Source organism: Callionymus lyra, chromosome 13, assembly GCF_982586985.1.
Source record: "Callionymus lyra chromosome 13, fCalLyr1.hap1.1, whole genome shotgun sequence".
NCBI classification, from domain to species: Eukaryota; Metazoa; Chordata; class Actinopteri; order Syngnathiformes; family Callionymidae; genus Callionymus; species Callionymus lyra.
Genome location: NC_141830.1, coordinates 8198464 through 8223772, shown reverse-complemented (window position 1 = coordinate 8223772; position 25309 = coordinate 8198464). Strand labels below are relative to the sequence as shown.

The window sequence follows — 25309 nt, the reverse complement described above, 5'->3', positions numbered from 1 at the left end:
CATTTATTAAATAATAAACGTTTTAGACTAATTTGGTTTATTACACATAGTTTGATATTCTTCGATAATACAAATGTAATCTAAATTATTATTTTTTTGTAATATAATAATATAGTAATATGTAATATTGAAATGGCATAATAGACTCACTATGATCAAAAAAGTAAGAAAAAAGTGTAGATGTATTTTTGAATTTGAGGAAAAATCTTATCAATTTAAATTCAATGATAATATAAGATTTTTTAATTTATATTTAGCACTTTTTAAACCATAGTTACAAACAACTACAGTTAAAAACGAGTTAAAGTTGGTTGAAGTTAAATTAAATTATAAAAAAGAAAATAAACGAGTGTCATCAGAATAAAATGTAATCGTTGAATTAACACGTTTAACGTTCTATTTTTGTAAGACATCATTTGTTAATAATTAAATTCAATTAATTAAATAATTTAATTAGAAAAAGAAAATCACATTTTTATTTTAGACATTGAGTTTGAGATTCTTATTGTGATTATTCAAAAATAATAATATAATAATGCCTCCAAAAGATTATTCTAAATATACATTTTATTATACATCTTTAAAGTATTTTACAAAAGTTTAAACATTCATTAGCTTCAATCTGCCTCCAGACTGCATATCTCAGCTTCTCCGCTCTCGCCCAGAAGACCCAGCAGCTTCTTGTAGGCGCTCCTGTGGAGCAGAAGAAGAAGAAGAAGAAGAAGAAGAAGAAGAAGAAGAAGTTGTAAGTAAGTAAATAAAAAGAGTGATGACGAGGAGGAGAAGTTCTTCTTCTCACCGCGACGCCGCGTTCTTGCCCAGGCCTCGCTTGTGCTCCACGTTCCTCAGGGCGAGGGACAGATCCGGGATCAGCGCTCGGACCAGCAGGGGGTCCAGGACGGCCACGGTCTCCATCACGCCGTAGACCTGCCTCTCGTAGACGCCCTGGTTCTCCTCCGCGAAGGACCTGACGGGCGGGTTCTCGACTTATAATCCGATTCTTGTTTTTTTTTTTCGACATGTGTGTCGAGACGCTTACCGTAACACGTTGATCATGTGACCACACGGTGGCGCTGCAGAAGCGAGACGCTCCACGACGAGCTGCAGAGCGTTGACGCTCGTCTTCCTCACTGACGGAGTTACATTTGGACACAAAGTTACTTTAGATATTTTTACTTTTTATACAAGTATATCAGAATATTGAAGGGTTTAATTCAACATTTGAATTTTTTCTTTTTTTATTTCATCATTTTTTTGTAATAATTAATAATAATCAATAATTGATATATTATTAAAAGGTTGAATCCGTTTTTATTTGAATATTTTCAAAATTAATTTCCTTATTTTTTACAAATACAGTTTGATATTATAATACAATATAATACAAAAATAACTCCTCAATTAAATATTTCTCAATTTGTAGCCTTTTTAAATTCTATATTAAAACAAAATAAAAGTACAATAATTCTGTAATAATTGGCTGGAAGTTCGATCATTTAAATTATTATTATTATTTTTTTAAGCAATTGTTTTTTTTCTTTACATTTAAATTCAATAATTTATGTGTCAAGGGTTGAAATTAAAATAATTGAAAAATACATTTTCTAAATCCAATTTTTCGTAGCCTTTAAAATTCCATATTATTTAGCCAATCAAAATTCAAATTTGAATATAAAAGAAAAAAGAAGAAGAAAGAAAAAAGCTGCGAATTTTATTTAAATTATAATAGAATTTTATATATATATTAAATATTATAATAAAATACAATATTACAATATAATTTATGAACATTTAGAATATAAAAGTCAATCATTTAAAACATATTTGAATATATTTATTGAATTAAAAAAAAATTATATTATTATATACATTAAAAAATAAATAATTAAACTCAAGTTTATAAACAAAATCTCTGCAATTATTGAATTTAATAACACAAAAATTGAAACTTTCAAAATAGAAATTATTGAATTTTTTGGAGCTGCTCTAGTAGAAGAACTCACATTTCCCCGATCCTTAAAACTCTTTATAAATTATAAATAAAATTAAAAGGAATTAAAATTACTAAATAGAATTCAATTATATGCAAAAAAAAAGACAGCTTTTTAATCTAATTCAATAATAATAAAAAACGCTTAAAAAACACATTTCAATGCAATAATTGAAGATTATTCCTGGTTTTATTTAGAAAGAATTCGTTGCGACCACAAGTGTGTGAGCAGCTGATCTGAATAACAAACACTAAAAGTGAGATAGAAGAGTGATCTCACCCTGCGGCTCGTTGACCAGCATCAGGCAGCGCAGCAGCGCCGGGACCGGCGTGGCGAGGAGGGTCGGCTCCGAGTCCTGGTTCCGTCTAAGAAGCTCGGACAGGAACATCAGGAGCGGCGGCAGGCGAGGGGGTGGGGCGTGACCTTTGAACTGGAGGAAGCTCTCGCTGCAAGCATGAGACACAAACTCTGATGTCGTCACGTGACTCAGTCGAGGACGGTTTGGAAGAAAAGCTTTTGTCAATTGTAACAATGTCCAGATGACAGAATCAAAGAAGAAATATTTGATACATTAACCCTTATCTCAGGGTCAAGGTGACCCGGAACACATTTGTTATTTGGGTCACCTTGACCCTGAGTTAATACACAGGTTAAAGAAACGTTTCTTTTTATTACATTTTTGTTTTAAATACCTAATAAAATTGCTGATTTGTTTTCGAGTCATTTTGTAATTTTTTAAATTCAATTCATTGAACAAACTAGACTAAATATTATTAATCAGAAATACTAAATGGATTTTAACTCTTAAGAGCGTGCAACAGTGCATTATGGCGTTAAAATAACTTGCCTGATTAAATAACAATGATAAAATTCTACTAAACCATCACATTGTTTTTTAAAAATTTACATCCATTTAATTAGTTTGGAGGTAAATGCATTCGTGTCTCGTTTATACTATTGTATCAGTTTATTTTTGTGTCTAAACAAGAAGGATCTGTCTCGCCTGCAGTTAATACAAAACTCTGCAGCAAGAATTCTGAGCTGCTCTAGTAGAAGAACTCACATTTCTCCGATCCTTAAAACTCTTCACTGGCTTCCAGTTTCTTTCAGGATCAATTTTTAAATTCTCTCGTCTTGGCCTGTTAAAGTTTCTATTGTAACTGTGTATTGTTTTTGATTTTTAAAGCGCTTTGTGACCCTGGTCTAGAAAGGCCCTTTACAAATAACTATTATTTATTTTCTTACAAGGTAACATGTGATTGGGTGGCTGGGCGGCAAAGCCATATAGGAGCTTGTTTAAAGTACATTTTAAGGTTAGTAATTTGCAGCACAAATAGAGGTAAAGTAGCTTTACACAACCCCGACAACAATAAAACTTTATTTAAAACAGCTTTCAAACGTACCAGAGCACCTCCAGGATGGTCTTCCTCAGGGTGACCCCCGGCGAGGTGGGCGTGGTCTCGCAGGCGCCCAGAAGAACCGGGTGGTTGGCGACGGCGCCGACGGAAGGCGAGGAGGGCAGGAAGTGGTCGAGGTAGCGGCGGATGACCGAGCGCAGCTGCTGCTTCAGGTACGAGCCCTGAGACTGAGAGATGCTGGAGGCCACGGTGAGACCCTGTGGGGGGCACAAGGTCAGACCAGACCCAAGACTTCCCTCTAATGTCCACAAGTCTGTTTCTTTCTTCTGTGTCAAGGTGTGGATTTGTGTGCGACTGTGTTTCTTCATATTTGAATGTGTTTCAGTCAGTGTGTAGATTAAAAGCATCATCGTTGGTTAGTTTACTTCAGTCTGGTTCTAACAAGTTTTCATCTGCAAACATAGTTTTATTTATTTAATGACGTTATGATGCTACCTTTGAGTTTGTTTGTGATGTTGTTCCTATGAGGATTGTGTTTTAAGTGTGTGTGTGTGTTCGCTGGTGTGCCTGCTGAGGTTTGTGTATTTCTATTACTATGTTAGGATGGTGTGTGTGTGTGTGTGGTTTTGTGTTAGTTATTTTAGGGGTTGGGGTTTTTTGGTTGAGTGTGTGTGAGTGTGTGTGTGTGTGTGTGTGTGTGTGTGTGTGTGTGTGTGTGTGTGTGTGTGTGTGTGTGTGTGTGTGTGTGTGTGTGTGTGTGTGTGTGTGTGTCCGCAGGTCTGTGTGTTGGAGGGGTCTGTTTTTATAATTCTGTTGATCTTTTTTTGTATGCGTTTCCTTTTGTGTTTTGGGATAATGTGTGCGTTTCTTTCCTCTATGTTTGAGTGAAGTGTTTGTTTGTGTTGGAGTATTGTGCATTTTTGTTTTTTGGAGTCGTGTGTTTCTGTTTGTGTGTGTGCCAAGGGTTTTGTTTTGGGTAGGTGAGTCTGTGGGTGTGTGCCGGAAATGTGTGTGCTTGTGTGTGTGTGTGTGTATTTTTTGTTTCTACGTTTGGGTGATTTGTTTGTTTTGTTTATTTTTTGGTGTTGTACATGTTTCCGTGTTTTTTTGGCGATGAGTGTGCATCTATATTTCTGTTTGGGGTTGTGTGTATTTCTTACCGTGTTTTGGGGTAATGTGTGTATGTGTGTGTGTGTTTGTGTGTGTTTATTTTAGCTGTGTTAGAGTGGTGTATGCATTTTACCTGTATTTGTGTTCGGGTCTTTTGTTCTCTCCGTTTTTGGGTGGTGTGTGTACATTTTTGTGTGTTTCTTATTTGTTTGAGTGCTTGGTTGTCTTTCTCTTTTGGCATTGTGTGAACATGTTGTGTGGGATTCTGTTTGTGTGTTAAGTAATTTGGGTGCATGTTTAACTGATTTGGGGATTGTGCATTCATGTTTGTGTCAGTTTCTTTAGGTGTAATTTGTGCGTGTGTATGCGTGTGTGCATGTGCGTGTGTGTGTGCGTTTGTGTCACCTGCAGGTACAGAGGCAGACTGTCTCTGAGAGCTTTATCTTGCACTGTGGTGTTTGAAGGCAACAACAGTCTGTCCACGATGCGAAACAGCAGCTGCTGTGCTTTGGAAGTGACCAGCAGGGGGCTCCAGTGCTTCACTATACATCCTGGTTACAAAACAGTGAAGAAGTAAAACCTTTGAAAAGCATTGTTTTTGTTTGGTTTTCTTCTCACCAACAACCCAGTAGGCCCGCTGGACTCCTTCCGGACTCTTGCTGACCAGAGCAGGTTTGATGTGTTTCATGATGTCTCCGGTGCAGTCCAGAGCCCGGGTCACCATGGACGCCCGCTCGGACGACACCTGCAGCTGGCTGAAGACGCCCCCTACAGCCTGAAGAAGAGAAGTCACTTCAATTCATCTTCAAAACTCACCAAGGAACCCCATCATCTACCTTTACGAACGTCTCCACGGCAGACGTGGGTTCGGTCCAGCTGGCGACCGAGGGCGGACTCGCCCGCAGAACCAGAGCCTCCACCTCTGGAAGCCTCAGAACCAAGCGGGTCAGTTCTCGCAGCTGCTCCTCTGCAGCTCGACCTGGACGCGAGCAACAGTTCTTTAACATCAGGCTGGCATAAATTCATTGATTGAGTGGCGGGTCACCTGTTCTGCTGTCCGACCCGTCCGGGTTGGCGTGCAGGTGCTGCTGAAGGACACACCTGAACCAGGATCTCACCGACAGGCTTTGTGCGGAGACACCAGAACCAGAGCTGAGAGAGGAGACCAGATCACTGGGAGGAAAAAATAATAATTCAGTGACAAGAAAAAGACATAAACAGTGGATTTCGCAGTAAATTAATCCTTCACTCGTGAACAAGATCCACAATCCTACCACTCGAAAAATCCTGGTGTATTTTTTAATTTTGCATCCTTATCGAAATATAAACCATTAAAAAATAAAAAGGGTATTTGAAAAAAATACAGCGTTGGTGAATGTCGATACGAAATCGTAAATAATAAAAGATTACGATATTTAAAGGTATCGATAATTTGTTTTATTTATTCGTTTTCAGTCAAAGTTAAATCTATTAATTTCATAATTATAGATTAATATTGAAAGTTAAATTTAAGTTATATATGGTAATGAAATTCACAACCCTTTAATTACGGAGCTAGATTTGTTTCTTCATTATTATATTTTTATTGAATCATTTTTTTTTAAAATTTACTAAAAACTTTTTTTTTTTTAATAAAATAAATATTATTGAAGCAACTTTTTTGTTTTTTGGATAAAGCAACTTTCTTTACATTTTTAAAAAGTTTGAAAATCTAAAATGCTATTATTTTTTACATTTGTTAAACTACATAAAAACAGTTATGTTGTTATTTAATTAAATTTGTTTTTAATTAAATCAAGGTTCTGCTCATTGCTGATGTTTTTGTCAAAACATTTAATTAAAGCAACTTTTATTATGATTGCAAATATATTTTGCTTGATTGAATAACATTTTAATTAATTAATTGAAAAAACATACTTATTTGTTTGAAATATTTCTGTTATTGAAGCAACTTTATTTATGTTTTATATGTTTAAATCCAAACAACTAAAGTTTAGATTATTTTTCTTGATTGAAGCTACTTTTTAAAATATAAAAATGTCAACTTTTGTTTCGAACAATGTTACCGTCAATCAAAAAGATTCCAAATCTAAATAATAAAGAATTAAATCTAACTTCACATTCAATCCACACTTTTGATTCTCTTTAAACACACTTTCCAGCACCTGTTCTGGAGCAGATGTGGAAGGTAGCGGGTCACGAGGAGGGGGTGAACCATGTCGTCCCAGCCAAAGCGCTGCATGATGGAGTGGACCGGGTTGGGCTGCAGGTCCAGAGGGCAGGAGGCGGGCAGATCCCAGGCCAGCAGGGTGAAACCTGAAGACGTCCAATGAATCCTTTGAGACACTTTTCCCACTAAATGACCGGTATAAGAGTTTCGACCGACCTGCGGCGGCGTCGGCCAGCTGTGGCGGCGGCGTCTGCGAGAGGCGGAGGCTGCTGAGGAGAGGGAAGAAGTGTGCCCAGAGCGCCCCGGCCACCGCTAGGTGGTGCTCTTTCCCCACAGTGGCAGGTGCCAGGGTCATGGTGGGCACCGGCTGCCCGCTGCACTGGCGGACCCGCCTGGAAGGAAGGAAGAAGACGCAGATCAACAAATGTAACCCAAAACAAGGCGCTCCCTCTGGTGAAGAACATCAAGGATCAAATCCTTTTTTCCTTCCATGGATCATGTCGTCCATGTGTTTTCTCTCGCCTCTCCAGGGGGATTACAGGGAGCGGCGGTGCGGAGGGATGGACAGAGAAGCAAAGAAAAAAGAAAAAAAAAAGAGGGGGTGGGGTTGGGGGGGTATTATGGGGGTGCGATGGGCTGAACATGGAGGACTCGGTGGCTCGCCCGGATCATCCCTGGCCCCGGCAGCCCCACAGAGGCTGGCATTAGCCCAGATAAGCAGCTGAAGGAGCTGTAATCTCATTTAGACTGGAGATGATCCTCCTGTCCCGCTCGCTCGCCCAGATGTGGCTGTTGGAGACGCTGGAGGAGGAGAAGGACCGGCAATGCCCAACCTCAAGAAAAGAAAAAAAAAAACAACCTCAACCATTCTCTCTGATGGTGCACACACACACACACACACACACATTCACACACAGTCACACACACCTCAGCGATGCCTTCCCTTCCAGCAAGGTTGTATCTAATCCAGGGAGAGCAGAGACAATCGATTAGAGTCTGAATTCATTAGCCTCGTTACTACAGCGGAATGGGCCTTTCACACCCATCAACCCTCATTGTACAAGACACTGTCAGAGACACCCCCCCCCCTCCCATCAATCCCCCCCCACCCAACACACACACACACACACAAGCATGGCAGTGGTCTACGATGACCTGCAACTAATTAATCAAGTGTTTGATCGAGTCGGTTGGATTTAAAAAGGAAGATCTGAGGCGAGGTCACATCTCAGGTCGGTGGTCGTGTGGATGGAAAATGCCGAGTCATTAATTCTTTTTTTTTCGGGATTAATTCTGACTCGGAGGCGTAACTGTGTTTGTTTTGTTTGGATCTTACCTTCACTTTTTTTCGTGCACAAGGTTATACATATTTTTAAAATATAATCAAGCTGATAAACTGAGTGGAAGGGACCAATCGCCACACCCACCTTACTTATGGTGCTGGTTTATAGTACACATTAAGATAGTGCATGTACTTGGCCAGTGCTCAATTTTTTTTTCTTCTGTCTCAAATCAAACACTGTTGCTACACACTTACTGGAAATGACTCGACAGCTTCTTCATCTACTACTTTTCAACACTGATTGTAACCAAAATACTAAGTGCAAGTGCAAAAGTGCGTGATTTTTGCCCGACTGATTGGTCCCTACATAGTACTGTATGTAAATCCTACGTCAATGTGATCGTCAGCTGCGATTGGTTGGCTGGGCGGCAAAGCCCCATGAGAGCTGTATAGGTCGAAGTTACCGAGCGGGTTGTTTAGAGGGATGATGCCGTATCTGCAATGTTGAGTTTGAAAGTTCAAGTGGATGTTGCTTAATTTAAGCAAGGAATTAAACTTTCATAGATTTCATTAGATGCAGGTTTTCAGACCGTAACCCCCAGAATAAACAAGGACCGTCTATATTGGTCCATCCATCACACAAATAATCAATAGAATATAAAACCATCATCATGGCATCCAAATTATTCATTCAAGTGTTGATAAATATACTTTATTTCGTTATTTTCGAAAGGAAAACACAATTTTAACTGTCTTTTACTTCATTTATTTAATGAAAACTTGAAACCATATTGTTTTCTTTCTCAAGGAAAGTATAATTTCACCAATACACCTCACCACCTCCTTTCGCAACTACTGTTAAATGACCTCTCAAAAAAATGCGTAACGTTTTGTAGTTTTCGCTGCCTGCTTTGGTATGACAATGTTAAGATACATTTATTGCTGTTGTTCAGGTTCATTGTTTGATAAACAAATTTGCCTTTGAATGAAAGTGGATTTTATTTTATTTTTCAATTTTATCGTGTACTTATTAAGAATAAGTAGTTGGAAAATATACATATATAATCTCATGAAATACAACAATATATAATCCATGATATTCTAATGTTTTGAATGAATACCCGTTAATGCAGTTTAACAATGTCAACTATAGTTGAAAAGGTACGTTTTACAGCCATATGGACTTAAGATAAATTATAAAAATATCTTTCAATACTTGCACATTTAAGTCAACAGAAAACAAAAAAGGGCAGAACAAAAATATATCTACCAACAGGAAGTACACTCAAAAAGAGTTTAATTGATTTTTTTTTTTTGTAATTAAATTATATTATTTTACACGCAACAAACTTGATATTTGCTAAATTGTTACCGTTTTATTTTGGTAGTGTTTGACCTTAGAGCCCCAATCTATCTTAATTATCTCAGTATTTGTCCAACATCAAGCATGACAGATTTCTAACTTTTACTTTTACATTGTGGACATTAATAACCTCTTATCTTATCTTAAACACGAGTGTCCTTTCTAAGTCACCAGTCCCACCCCAGTGAGCCGCTAATCCAGCGTTTACTCATCATCAACACGTTTTATTGCCTGAATCAGAACCAGAAACTCTCATAAACGGGTTTATCCTTTTTTGATTCAACTGCAATCAGACTCGTCATCCACGGCCAGGATCTCCAGCAGCACGAGGGGGAATCGTCTCCCTGTGTTACGTCAAGCCAAGTAGATGGAGATTAATTATGAGCAAAGCCAAGCGGGTGTGCCAGCTCCAGCTCACCAACATCATCTGGAGACCCCCCCCCCCCTCTTCGCCCCCCATTTCCAAACCTCATCATGCAGCAGAGGGTCATGGGAAGGAATGAAACTCAGGAATTACGACTGGTTGGGCGAGGTGCCGCGGCGATGGCAAACAACGGCGCCGGGTTTTAGGCCCCCGGACGCCCTGGTAGGAAATAATGCTCTTAATGTGTGCACGTCTCGTACTGGTCGCGATGATGTGGAGGCAGACATGTTGCCCGGCTACATAATTACGTATTAATTGTGTCGCAGGAAAGACATTAATCACAGAGAGAGATACCAAGAATTACCAGGCCCAGGAATTAGGTTTCATTTGGGCGGGAGAGAGAAAGCCTGCGATTTTTTTTCTCCCTCCATTTGGTTAAATGGGTCAGTGTGGTCCGGGCCGTAACACTGGGCCGCCGGGACTTCTTATCTCTCTCCCTCTCTCTCTCTCGCTCGGCCATTAATGTGCAAATGTGTGTCGACCCGACTGGAGATCTGAGATGGCAAGTTTGGGAGTTGAAGAAAAATAACTAGATACTGTGTCGTGGGGGTCGCGACTACTTCACTGAAGGTATATACGAGTGAGTACGAGGTATTATATTGTACGGGTTATCATGAAGAGTCAGACCTGCCCCGCAAAATATTCAACAGCACTGTATCGATTATATCAACCCTTGTGTTATCTCAGGGTCATTGTGACCCAAAGACCTGAAAACAAATGTGTTTGTGGTATCCCTTGTGTTGTCTCTGGGTCAAGGTGAATGACCTCCAACACTGCATATGTATTTATTGAAGCCAAGGAGGGGCCTCCGGGTCACACTGACCCTGAGATGACACAATGATTAAGATAAATAAATATAATATATATATATATGTAATATGTAATATGTATTATGTAATATAATAATAATATGTAATATATACATCATTTATCATTATTCCTTTATGTTTTATATTTCAATTTCAAAGTGCAAAATAAAATAAAATGTATAATTAAGATTAAAATATCTAGGCGAGATCCCCGCGATGACTGAGGACGAGAGGATACAGTCGTCTCCAGCAGCTTTTAAAGCTGATCTTTGGACATATGAAAGCAGTTACGACTTTGTCAAGAGTCATGTGGTCTGTAAATTCTGCAACACCAGAGTCAAGTACTCGACAATACTACAAATATATACTTGTTCCTACAGTATTACAATAAATTGCAATTTACCGTAATTGCTTAATTATACATAGAGCTCCACATTTTAGTCATTACATGGACTATTTAACGTCCAGTAACTCCTGAATATATACAATTATTAAAAATTCAATTGATTCATCAAATGCTCGGTAATTTCATTGCAAAAACTATGTTTTTTTCAAATGAATTTTAAATGAATAAATTAAGATTTAAATACAACTTGTATGCATGTTCTGACTAGTTTTTTTGACTACAGATCAAACTCATTGAGGAGCTGAGGCACAAGTTAACTTAACTTTAACACCCATTAATAAATAGCAGGTGAGAATCTGAACCCCCTGACCTTTTAGATTTTTTTGTTAAATACATTATCCTAGTTTATATTAAGACACTTATTATTATAACCAATTACACATTGCTTTAACTTCTCCTCCTCAGGAGCAGCAGCCACATAAAGAAGATTTTAAATTGAAGGCTACAGCTGGTAGCTAGTTGAGCGCTGGTGCAGACATTCAGAAGTGAAACTTGGAACAATTCGCATTTAGTAAATATAGTCTAAATTCTAATAAACTCCAAAAAAGAGCTACATTTCTAATACGAAATTTGAGAAGTTTTACATTCAGGCAGAGAGGAAAACATTATTTAAGTAATTTAAAATGTATATTTTACGATTTATTCTAAAATAAACGTAAATGTGGCACCACTTTGATAAAATTACCTGAATATAAACCCAAAGACACTTTAAACAAAGACCACTTTTCTAGTTCAAGTCTCTTGTAAGAGTTGATTCGGACAATAAAAACACTAAGACAATCTTTTAAGTGTATTTACACAAATAATAACTAAATAAAAGTAATTATAATTATGAAAATCAATAAAGTGGTGTGGCATAGAGAGATAAGGTTTTTACTAATTGACAAAAAATGAATAAAAAATGAATAATGAAGTAAAAGTAAGGTTACGTTTTATCTTAAAATAAGACTTTAAAAAAAGGTGAAATCATTCAAGGGAAGAGAAGATCGCTCTTCTCTCTGAACTTTTTTCCCACATCCCCTGTCTGTGGCTCTGAACTTCAGCCAGGTAATGGAAAACCTGTGTCCTGCAGCTGAACCTGACCTGACGCCTCCCTGACCCGTCGTCACTCAACACACCTGCAGCCTCGCCGACCATTACAGAAAAGTTGCTCCATGTTCAGTCCCTGAGAGACTGACTCTACAGTCAGACCTCCACCGGAACAGAGGGAAGTGTCTCTCTCTCGAAAAGTGGAGCGAAACCAAAAACAAAATTTAGAAGAAATAAAAGATTCCTATATGGAAATTAGGCATTTCTCCGAAAATTTGAATACATGTTTTTGAATTATTTTACGGGTAGGGTTTGTATCTTCTTATTTCAATAATTCAATAATAAATTATCTAAATTCAATGTTTCAATTTGTAGCCTTTTAAATTTAATATACACATTTTCATTGAAACTTTGAATTGTTTAATTTAAATGTTGTATTTTTAAGTATTCAGTTTTTACACAAAGTTTAATATTCGTATTCCTATAGTAAAATAAATAAATAATATATATGTATATATATATATATATATATTTTAATTCTTTATCGTTTCAAATTCAATAAAGTCATTTTCAACCGTTTTGCTTATTGCAATAAAGTCTATACTGAAAGGCTGAATTTGTTTTTATTAAATAATGAAGTTCAATAATTTCGATATTGAAAAGTTGATTTTGTTTGCATTTGTTTTCTAAATTCAACTTTTTATTTTCAATTTGACCTTTTAAATGTATTCATTTCTTGTATTTTCTTTTATACAGGCATGTTTATATTACATTTAAAAGCCTATGAATAAAATAAAATAAACTGAAATTACATTTTTATTTTTTTTTATTTTGAAAAATTCAATATTCAGAAAAAACTATACACATTTATGAATTTAATTATTCAAAAGAAACACATTCCACACACACATTCGGTATAGAAATTATGTAATTTATGGAAAATACCTTTTTAGTAAATACTTCAATGCTTAATTTGAAATGTGGAATTCAACCGTTCAATATTCCGATGGCACAAATATCCTTCCATATACTTGCACCATCCAAGAGTGTGATCAGAGAGAAGAATGAAAGAGGAGTCAGATTAAAGAAATCCTCCCGGAGCGAACTCACCTCAGCTGGCTGAGGACGGTCTGCAGGAAGCCGAGGGCGGAATTCATCTCCGACGGCCGACATGCAGGCAGCAGCCAGTCGAACCCTTCGCTGAGAAGTTTCTCCTCCGACAAGCCAAGACTTCTGCTGGTCTCGAAGACCTCGGCCACGCCCTCCAGGTACGAGCCCAGGGGACCCCACAGGGCGAGTTTTCGGGACACCTCTGTGGTCTTATCGTAGAACTCTTTAGCCGTGTCGTTGAAGGAGGAGGCCAGCCAAGAAGCCTGAGCACCCACATCCAGACCTCGCTCCTGAAACAAGTATTGAATATTTACAAACATTCACTTAAAAGAATCAGGGAAACTACTCGTTAATGAGAAAATAATCTTTATTAAATCTTATTTAAAGCACCAAAATTCACATGTTATCCAGAGTAAGTCCTATCCATTCAGTTAAAAAACTTCTCTATGAGTACTTTAAAAACTTTTTTAAAGAGAGAACGTACTTGGAAGAGCAGCAGAAGGGCCAGCTGGCCCCTCCAGACCAGGGTGCGGTGTCCCGGGGGGCAGTTGGACGGCAGGAAGCCGAGCAACTCGCAGGCTCGACCGGCGACGTCCTCGAGCTCGACCTGCCGGGCCACCACCAGGAACAGCAGCAGGAAGTTCATGAGGCCCGATTCGGACATCTCTTGAATCTTCTTGGAGGAAAACTTGGAGTAGATCCTGTCAAAAGACGCAGAAAACCAAAGTATCAGAAATGGGGTGCCACAGGAGTCGATGCTTGGGCCATTTCATTATTATCTTTATTAATATAAGTTACATCACTCTGACATGAGGACTTCCACTGATTACTCAAAGTGTTCCTTCTTTGAAGTGAGTGAGTGAAAATATCAATAAATCTAAAACAATTTTCTACGGTACTGTATTGATCGCATTTTTAGTTCTTTTATGGTTTGTATTTGTTTTGTATCATTTATACAAGTGTTTTTAAAGCAAACTATTTTTATTCTTATTTACAATTTACATGTTAATATAAAGTCATTTTTGTGTTGCAATAAAACTTCCGGGTCATTGGATGGCAGCAGTTTTTTAGCCCTAAATGAACAATGAAATCCCTTGAGATGCTGGTGATGACTGAGGACGAGAGGATACAATCGACTCAAGCAGCTTTTAAAGCTAATGTTTGGACATATTTCGAATTTCAAAACAAATGAAAGCAGTTACGACTTCGTCAACAGTCATGTGGTCTGTAATTTCTATAATCAAGTACTCATCAATACTACAAATATATCCTTGTTACGACAGTATGGCAATATAATGCAATATATTGTATTGTTTCCCCTGTATACACGTCTTGCCAATACACACTGCTATGAGTGATGTGTAATTCTTAGAATAAAAGACAAAATAATCTAAACCCAACTTGAACATTTCTAGTTGCTTTTTATGTTCATTAGTGCAGAACGGACTTCAAAGTACAGTCGCTGAAGAGAAGTCGTTGTTGCGTCGCTTGAGGATATATTCAACCAAGCTAATGAGACACAAGTTTGATTCTTCAGGACTACATTTTTGTCAAACATATTTCTTCTCAGAAGTTGCACTATATTGTATATTTTTGTATATTATTCAATTTTGTTCAATTTCTTTCACTATAAACCAGAGAAAATTATGTTTATATTGTCAATACTGTATATACTGAACTAGTAAAGTGGATTCTGATTCTAGATCTTATACCATCATTTTTATCAATCCAGGTGAAATCAGCTCCTCGGGGGAGGTATTCACCCTCACAGCGCCCACTGAACTATCTCTTCATGTGATCCATTCATGCATTAACTTTCACATTTTTATATTTTACTGTTTCATTTATTTATATTGTTTACGTTATATTTTATTGATTTATTTGGAAAGTTTGCCTGAAGAAAAAATAAAATAAGAAGTTTAAATAAGTAGAGACTTTTACTTGATGCATTTCTCTACTATCTAACTCACTAACTTGACTCCCACCCACGTCACCCACCACAGCTCTAAGAAGGCCTGGGTTGTTCGGCCGTGTGTCCGAGAAGGGAGGAGGGAAAAAGGAAAAAAAAAAAAAGTGAGAAAGAACCACCCGGCTCTCTGTTAGATCCTGAGGGCACGCTGCAGAAATGCCTTTAAAGATCATGTTAAATGTCAGAGACACTCAAACACACAGCGGTGGGCGCTGGGGTCCCTCTCTCTACAGCCAAACCAATTTACTGCAACACCAGAGTGGGATCGATAAAACCACACACCCCCAAATCACTCTGTCGGCCTGGCAGGGAAACACACCAGCATGGATGCCCTTGTGTTCGCACACACACACACACACACACACTTGCACAGATGCAAGCACACACCACTTACTTTCTCACGCAGCTAAACACAGCTGCAGTGAGTACCCCAATACTTCAGGAGGGGGTAATATAGAGATGATTCAAGGGGTAAAAATAAGGATGGTTAAAGTATTTAGAGTTTGTTCATTTTATGTGGCCTTCTCTCAAAATCAACGTAGATTAAATGTTCATGTTGACCTGTTAAATTACCAGTGTTTAAGATAAGATAAGGGACAGAGTAATGGATGTCAACAAAAAGAGTAAAACTAATGTTGAAATACATAAATGTATTTGGTTTAGGCCTGTGACTTAGAGCCACAAATATACAACACCATAAGATATAGAGGAAATATTTTTTTTATTATTACAGTTCACTAATTTTTCTTATTTTCATTTTCTACTCACCCTCATGACGACTGAAGGTTGGGATTATATTTCAGATGAATCTGTGTCTTTTAGGAGTTACTGGCAGAAATGCATGTTCATGTGACAGTGGCGACCGGTGCCAACTTCTCTTCATCCACCTCGTCCAAAAACCTTCTAAATTCCCGCATACTGCAGATTGTATTATATACATGAGAAATGTATCCATAAAAAAAAGCTTATATTTTAAAGTTGTATGTCGCGGAATATCCCAGGCTATCACTCTAAAACCAGTATTGCTGTGAAACACTGTAACCTCAAGATTGACACATGAATAGCACAGCTAGTGCTGGGTATCAATAAAACCATTTTACAATATCGATATTATCGATACTGGCTCAGGAACAATCCTTTTTTTTAAACAAATTAGATCAACTTTAACATGTAAAGTATCCATCCATCCAGCCCATCATTGTCGCCATTACATAGTAAGTAGGGGTGTGATCAATGATCATATACAGCAGTATCAACGCCACAGTACTCGGACAATACTTCAAATATATCCTTTTTCCTACAGTATCACAACATATCGCACCATTGTCCCTGTATCGTGATATTTATCACCAGATTACAGACTGACACAGATGCATCTCGGACTATCTCGCTGATCGACCACAGTACGTCAGGCTGAAGGAAATCACGTCTGACTCTGTAGCCTGCAGTAGAGGAGCACCTCAGGGGACAGTCCTGGCCCCTCTTCTCTTCACTGTCAACAGTTCTGCTACAACTCCGAGCGCAGTCTCGTCCATAAGTATGCTGCCATTGTTGGATGCATCAGGGACAACAGCGAGGACGAGTACACGAGTCTGACACGAGACTTTGTGGACTAGAGTGAGAGGAACAACTTGCAGCTGAACACCTCAAAGACCAAGGAGCTGGTCCTGGACTTTTGGAGCTCCAGGGCAAAGCCAAGACTGGTGTCTATCAGAGGCTGTGAAAAAAAGTTCCGTACAGATTCCTAAGCCTGGCTAAGATCATGAAGGCCTGATGGTAAAGTGTAACAGTTGTAACCTCGCATTATTCAGGGCTTAAAGGGAATATTCATGAAGATGATTGGAAATATGTCTGAGGGATCAAGGCGGCACACTGGGAGGAAGTAATGAGGATTTGGGGGGGTTTGTTTCTTCCGGGGGCAGATTTTTTTCTTCTCGTAGCAGATGCTGCTCATGCCGGGGCTTCTGGCGATCAACATGGCCGACGTTCTCGCCCCCGAAGTGTTTCGGCCTGACGGAGGACGACCGCAATCTGAAGCCGAAACGACCACGGCTATCAAACAGGAAGAAAGAGATTCCGAATGAAAAGGGCGGAAAAGTCGAGGGACTCTCTGGACCGGCACCAAACCCCGGTTCGGGCTGTTGCCAACCACCTCGGCCCCCGCGTGCTCGCTGGAAACCCACGCAGCTTTGTTAAGGCGAATTAACCGCCGTGCTCGTTAGCTAATTAGCCTCCGAGTCTGCTGTGCTGCCGAGAACATTCGAGACAGAGGGAAGTCATTAGGCGGATTTATCCGAGGCTGCTGCTCTCTGGCGTTCGGCCGACTGGGGAAATGGGATGGTCCAACTCTTGGGTCTGATGGGCGCATCAGCTCCTAATCTTTTTCCTCTTCTTACTGCCTCACAAAGACACACACACTGCCTCCCGAGAGGGCGTCAGATCACTTCTCCATTGAGCAGGTGTGTGTGTGTGTGTGTGTGGATCCTTGGCTCTGGACGTTGCTCAAGAGCAGGTGGTCGACTCCTGAGACACCTGCTCCACTGGGGGGCATGAGTAAATATCAAAGCCGCGGTGGAAGATGTCGAGGCACCTGGCGCGCTCACAAACAAGACTGAAATGCATGTCTGTGTTTTCCCGCAAGTTTGCACTGACACATCTCTGCAAGATCAAGGGGAAACGCGAGGCTCGCAAAGCCCGGAGTAATTCCTCGCATCTGCAATGTTTTGCCTTCTTAAAAACCTCCCAATCTCCCGTACTGTCGAGTCAACAGTCCTACTTTCCCGAAGCGAGCGGCGGCGGCGGCGAGAACTTCATCGCCCCGCACGGGTTCTTCATCCTCACCTCCCTTTGATCCGTCTCTGTGGGACTCCTCCAGCCTGGTTCTGGGCCAGGCACAGGGCCAGCACTCGCAGGAAGATGTGGAAGGAGTTGGCTGAGCGGTAGAGCTGGGCGTGTTCTGGACTGCGGAGGGGAGACGGGGCGCAGCAGCTGCGGGCCAGCTCCGACATCGCCAGGGGGGTCTTGCACAGAGTGCCCAGACCCGACACGCCGAGCCAGGGAACCGTGAACGAGGAATTCTAGGAAAGACACGGAAATATTAGAATTAGAATTTAATCATTGCTGAGAGATCGTAGGCAAAAACAAATATATTCCTAATTCACAAATTAAAACATTCCTTTTGTTTATAAAACAAATAGAAGAAAAAAACGTTTATGTGCTTCATTGGAGAGAATTTGGAGTGACGGACAACAACAGGGATTACTAAGGTGGCCCAGAAGAGCAAAACCAAATCAGGAATTCAAAATTACGAATTTAGTATATTGTCATTTAGTCAGGAATTTGTCATTTTTTTGCAAAGTTTGTACATTTTCTCTCACAAAATTGTATTTTTTTTTCTGGAATTGTTTAACGATATTGTAAATCTTGAGTTTGTAGATCTGTTTTTCAAGTTTTTTAATGTGCTTTTCAAGTTTGTAAATGTGTTTCTTTCGAGTTTGTAAACTTGTTTTGGAGTTTCTTTATCTGTTTTAGGAAAACTATATTCTGTTCAAAAGAGATGGCAAATCCGTTTTGGATTTTTTAAATCTGTTTGCTAGTTTGTAAAACTGTTTCTGTGTTTGTAATTCTGTTTTTCGAGTTTTTAAATAAGTTTGCGAGTTTGTAAATCTGTTTCCGAGTTTGTAAAATTGTTCTCGAGTTTGTTAATCTGTTTCCGAGTTTGTAAAACTGTTTGGGAGTTCATAAATGTGTTTTAGGAAATTATAATTGTGTTTGAAAGATTATAATTTGTTTCATAGTTTGTAAACCTGTTCACTAAAAAGGTATTTAATAAAATGATTTAAAGTTTAAAAAAAATAAAATGACAATTTCTTGATACAAAGTTTTTTTAAATTTTGTATTAAGAAATTGCAACCTTGTTTCATAGTCAGTAAATTGCAATTTTGCTTAGAAATTTATAAAACTTTTTCAGAGATGATACAAATGTTTGACTCATGGGCCACCATTGATTACTCCTGCAGTCAAATTAATTTTTATAGAATCACATCAGTGATTTTAGGTGCATCTCGTCACAACGTCCTCACCAGGTTCCTGCTGTAGTAATCCCAGAGTGTGGAGACAGCGCTGGTGCTGGGCGTCCACAGCAGACACAGGCTGAGACAGCAGTGCACGTGCATCCTGACCTGCTCCTCTGATAGACCTCCCTTGTAATTGAACAAACAAACAAGATCAACTTTGTTTTTCCACCAATTAGTTCCTGAGGTTTCAAATAAAAGTCAGGAGCTTAAGATGACCTTTGGATTACATGTCAGCTTCAGCAGCTCCTCCACAAAGCTCCAATTTTCATCCAGTTTTTTCTGTTAAAAAACAAAACAAACATTGTCGGAAACGTATTAATTATGAAGAAACTTAGACTGAAATACAGGGAAGAACTGTTTGGGAGTTGTCTAGAAAATAAAGAAAAATATATATACATATAAATATATATAAATACAGATATATACATATACACATATATACATACATATATATATACACATACATACAGTATATATACTATATATATATACATATATATATATATATAAAGGTAAAACTCAATAAAGTTTTACATACACATACACACAATATATATAATATATATATATACATATATATATATATATATATATATATATATATATACATATATATATATATATACATATATATATATATATATATATATACATATATATATATATATATATATATATATATATATACATATATATATATATATACATATATATATATATATATATATATATATATACATATATATATATATATATATATATATATATATATATATATATATATATATATATATATAAAGGTAAAACTCAATAAAGTTTTACCTTTTTGCCTTTACCTTTTATATATATATATACTGTATGTATGTGTATATATATATGTATATACTGTATGTAAACGCACAAGTGATTTAAACTGAGAGGCAAGTATCACTACACTACACTACACTTACTTCAGTCTGGACTGTGCCATGATGATCGTACTGACTCAACATCGCTAAATGAGTCACGAGCCACCACGCGAATCCCAGCGGGTCCTTGCAGTGGGTCGGGAGACCACTGAACTGCTCTTGGGGGGGCTTTCCTAAAGCCAGGGGCCTCAACAACTGGTTCATGTAACTCCAAAAAGACTAGGGGAATTTAAAACAAAACAAAAATAGCAGTTGATAAACTTGTGGTCATTTTTAATAAACCGTATCTGCATCACCTGCGTCTGACTCTCTTTGCTTCTGCAGTCCAGCAGCTGCATGATGAGAACCCAGAGCTCTCTGGTGCAGGAGCAGAGATGATGATGGCTGTTCAGAGTCTCTGTAGGCCTCACCTAGAAGACATTTATTATACCTGGTTACATAAAAAATGTCTTCAAATGTTTTTAAATGGCATTCTCGTTTGTAATCTTCTTAAAAAGGAGACACTTACCTTGCTGTATTTACCCATCGCCAAACCAGTGAGGTCGCAAATGAGGTCAGACAAGTGCTCTTCGAATAGCCTGGTGTTGGTCAAGTTCTCTCCCGTCAGGTTCATGAACTGGTGGGCGTACACCACCTGACCTGGGAGGGGAAACACATGTACGCTTAAAACATTATTAATTCCTATGTGAGGCTGGTAACAACCTTGCATCTTATAGCCGAGGATATGAAGGATCTCCAGGACAGACCAGTGGATGTCCAGATGAAGGTGCAGAAGATGCCAAGAAGGAGGAAAAATCTGTGGATAACAAGCCTTTTGTTAGCAAAGGCGTCAGAGACCATCACAAACCTCAGAGCCCGAGCTGGGGTGTAAGGCTGGATCAGATCATTGATGTAAGGAGGAGTCTGACTATAATTAGCTCTGAAAGTTAGAACCAGAATTTTAAAATTAATTCTGAAAGAAACTGGCAGCCAGTGAAGAGTTTTAAGGATCGGAGAAATGTGAGTTCTTCTACTAGAGCGGCTCAGAATTATACAGAGTTTCTTAACAAGAAGGAGCTGTATCGCCTGCAGTTAATACAAAACTCTGCAGCGAGACAGCTCCTTCTTGTTTAGACAGCCTGTAGTGTGTGCATGTGTACTAATGTTTATAACATCATTTTATTAATAATTTAGTTTATTTTAATATTTTTATTCAATCATCAGTAGTGTGTAACTATTATTTATATTATTATTATCATTATTGTTTTCCTTTTTCAATCAATATACATTTGGGGTGTTTTTCTTAATACTAAACCAATATTCGACAATACTGTATAGATATTTTTTATTACAATTATATTTCATTTTCTTTAACATAATTTTTTAATGGTTTAATTGTGTTTAAATGTGTGTTGAAACTGGCGATGACTGAGGACAAGAGGATACAGTGGACTCCAGCAGCGTTTAAAGCTGATGTTTGGACATATTTTGGTTTCAAAACAAATGAAAGCAGTTACGACTTCGTCAAGAGTCATGTGGTCTGTAAATACTACAACACCAGAGTCAAGTACTCAACAATACTACAAATATATCCTTGTTACTACAGTATCAGAGTGTATTGTATTGTTGCCCTTTTAATATTGTATCAACAGATTCCTGCCAATACACATTCCTAGTTTATATATTCAAAATGATTATATAACAAACAAAAATGTATGTCACAGATGTAAGAATCCCCCCCGCCCCCACACACTTTTTTGTATTGTACTAACATTTTTTGTTGTTTATATATTTATCATTATTTTACTTATTACTGTGTTTATCTTACCATTTATATTTTAGTATTATTTTATACTATTACATTTTTTAATTATGATTTGTATGGTTTGTACATCATGTTTCAATAAAATGTGTATATATTGTAAATATAGAAATATATAATCTTTTTTGTGAGCAAATTTATTTTCACCAATGCAGGATTAAAAAAGGTGAATCATACCATATGGCCCCTTGTGTGATTGAGTTTGACGCCACTCGTTTACGAGGAGATACAATAAGCCGAAACAATATTTCCTCCTCAATATTTGGGGCCACGTTGCCCGACAATCTGTACCTTGCCGTGATTCTGGATGGTGAAGGCACTTTGAATGCTGGCCGGTAAATCCTTGAGGCGTCCAATGAGGAGCGTGACGCCAAAGAGCTCCTCCAGGAGAGCAGATGGTAGCTGACCCTCCAAATCCTCATAAGGGTGAGACGCTCCATCGCTCTGGCTGCTGGGCGTTGTCAGGTACCTTAAGAGAGAGAACATAAGGGAGATTAACATGGAAGATCACAGTATTACATGGGTTTTATTTGGGGGATTACCTGTGCAGGTAGACTTTGACGTACTGCAGAAACGATACACACTGACGCCGCAGCTCTTCTGCTTCATAGTGAAGGTTACTAGCTTGATCTAAGATACAGATGTCGTCGTCAAACTGATGTATTTGTTGTGGGACAAACAATGAGTGACGTCATGACATAATTGACTTATGAAATTCTTTAACGATCTGATTTCATAGTAAATGAAACTTAAAAACATTCAGGGAACATTTGAGCCTAAATGGGATTTAACAAGGAGGTATGAGGGACATGTTATCGTTTTTTAATTATTATTTAAATAAGTCAAAGTCGTTGGCCGAGCAAAAGTCCATTTATCAAACAGGAAGTGTCTGATGGTGATCGTTTTATAATTTAAGGCTTAATCCATCTCAACTATCCCTTTATTCTTTAACATCAGTTTTACTCTTCTTGAAAAGTCTCAATGGAATTGTTGAGATGGATATTCTCTTTACTTTATCTCATGTTGAACCATCTTTATACGTCACTTTATCAACATGGACATTTATCTACTTTAATTTTAAGAAAACCACCCGGCCACAGAAATTAAATGGGCAGGTCAGATTTGGCCCCAGGACACATTTGATTTTAGGGGAAATGCGTATTCATATGGCTAAGAAAATTACAAAGTTTTGTACCATTTTTTGCTTCAAACAAACATTCTTTCGTTTTTTATATGAACATTTATTATTGTTTTTGATACTGACCTATTTTATGTGTACTCTCTGTTTTAATGTAATGTGTATTCATGTTTTATCCATTTTTATCCCAAATTGTGAACAGGTATATCTCATCTTAGAATAACTAATATGAACTCTTTATTTAGCTGCATATTGTACTGATATATGTTGTATAACTGACATATTGTTATACGACATATTATGACTGGTCAAGCCTATGATGAAGCAACATATTGTAGCAGGCAGTTTTGCAAGAAAATACCAAGAAATAGTAGAAATCTTACCGAAGTTATTTGAACTGTTTTGCACCAATGTTTCTAACATGTAGATTTTTTGTCTGAAAAGAAACATCAGGGAATCTTGTTTTTAAAGCTAGACCATCATTTTTAAATGATTATATATAATTTCAACTCCACCTGAGAAGACCAAAGAAAAGCTTTAAGGACTCAACCAGTGCCGTCTCTGTGACACAGGAAAAGCCGAAGATATCCACGGTGTCTTCCTCATAGTCGGACGGGGCGGGATCGAGACGCAACAGCAACCTTGAAAAATAAGGATTAAAGTCAGATTAAATGTTCATTATTGTCCATAATAACAGACAGTTTACGATGAAGAATAGATTAACGTGTAGGTTAATAACTATCTGTTCCAGGGCCGGGTCTAGACAGGCATGTATGAGGGGGCAGCCACAAATCTTGAGGGGGCATTGTGCTGTTACTTACTTACTTACATGTAAGTTTGAGGGGGCACAACATTTATTTGAGGGGGCCAGGCCCCCTCTTGCCCCTGCCTAGACCCAGCCCTGATCTGTTCAAGGCAATAGGGTTGGATCGAATCTTGTTGATCCAGTGTTGATACCTTTTCAAAGTTCCCCCAGTCGTGTATCCTTCAAATGAAAGACCTCCAGGCAGGTTGTCCTTAGTGTCGGAGCAGCAGAAGCAAGGAGGTCGAGCTCGGCTCAATTCGCAAAAATCAGCGTCAAATGGTGAAACTGGCGGAGTGAGCGATTGTGAGAAGTCGTCTGCCATGGTTCAAAACTCTCACCGCCTTAAAAAACATGAGACCAGACATGAGCAAAAAATATCATCTGTGGTGAATAAAAAACACAATGACTGAAATATATTTCAACTGATATACCAAAATAAATGAATATTGTGTCTAAACTTTACTTATTCATACATGTATTGTACAAAATATATTTATTTAAGAGTTCATTGTTTCGTTTTGAACAATGCATTATTTATGCAATTTATATACGATAGATCTACAAACATGTTTAAACTCCTGTGACTACGTTCGGACTGAGTTTATACAGTAAAAATATAAATAATTAAAACACTAATAGTCGTAAAACTGCATAGTAACGTCATATTTAGGCTAATACGACATTCGATTACGCATTTTTAGCCTAAATATGTTAGACTAGTGCGACAAGAGAGTAAATAAAGCATCTTAAGCTTGAACAAATCTTGTAAAACGTACATCTGTTGATAAATAATTCGCACAAAACTCACTCAAACGTCACTTCTGTTGTTTTGTTTCGATCCCGCGCTGTCGCTCCACGCATGCGCCGTTCCTCCCGCTTGCCTATTGGCTGAAAGTTTCAAAACGGGCGTGGCTTGCTCTATTCCCCCCAGAAGACCAAGATGCTTCTCGCCTGCTTGTTTCAGATGTCGCCATCTGACTTGAAGATGACTTAAAAACGGGGTTAAATTCCATATATTATAGCACGTTTGCTTTAGCGAACCGTTTAGCAATAGCTTTGTCCAGATTTAGAATTATTTTCTAAATTATATTTTTAAACAAAGTGAATATTGAGCATCTGTGATTTAAATGTTTGTGTCGCTCAAGATATAAATCTCCCTGACTTTAGGCAAACGCACCTTTTGACCCTCCCCCATTTCCGTAGTTTTTAAAAGTCTGCCTGCAGGTGTCACAGCAAATTTCAAAAGCAGTTCACATTAAAGCAGCTTTTTTATCTATTTTTTTTCTCCCCCCCCCCCCCCTTCAACCACGTTGTCAGATTTCCATATTCAGATCCTTGTCTCCCAACAGTCTCCCCTCTACATCCCTTGCATCCTAATGCATTCCGACTTCTCTAGAAAAATCCCACCTTCTGCAGCTCACCGCGGATCTTCTCATTTGTCGCCCCCCCAAAAAAAGTCCCAATTTCTGGGCGTCTGTCTCAGTCGATGCGGAGATTCTGCGTCTATTCGCATCTTTCTTTCCCTTCGTGCAAACAAGGAGAAAAAGAAACGTCTGGGAA

General features: G+C 38.2%; 1 protein-coding gene across 1 annotated transcript; it reads right to left on the bottom strand.

Annotated features, from left to right (window-relative positions):
* Window positions 1-549: 549 nt before the first annotated feature.
* mms22l (MMS22-like, DNA repair protein) lies at window positions 550-24654 on the bottom strand. Its single transcript, XM_087805334.1, has 26 exons — window positions 24558-24654; window positions 23902-24090; window positions 23460-23585; window positions 23328-23380; window positions 22349-22436; window positions 22098-22275; window positions 20708-20801; window positions 20514-20644; window positions 20302-20415; window positions 20048-20224; window positions 19314-19376; window positions 19104-19223; window positions 17863-18098; window positions 13537-13753; window positions 13053-13342; window positions 6846-7021; window positions 6625-6775; window positions 5505-5632; window positions 5296-5438; window positions 5078-5234; window positions 4865-5010; window positions 3395-3606; window positions 2271-2437; window positions 1040-1130; window positions 800-967; window positions 550-693 (listed from the first exon to the last, which is right to left on the bottom strand). The coding sequence occupies exons 2-26, from the start codon at window positions 24069-24071 to the stop codon at window positions 618-620; spliced, it is 3672 nt and encodes a 1223-aa protein (XP_087661460.1). The 5' UTR covers window positions 24072-24090; window positions 24558-24654; the 3' UTR covers window positions 550-617.
* Between the last annotated feature and the right edge of the window lie 655 nt (window positions 24655-25309).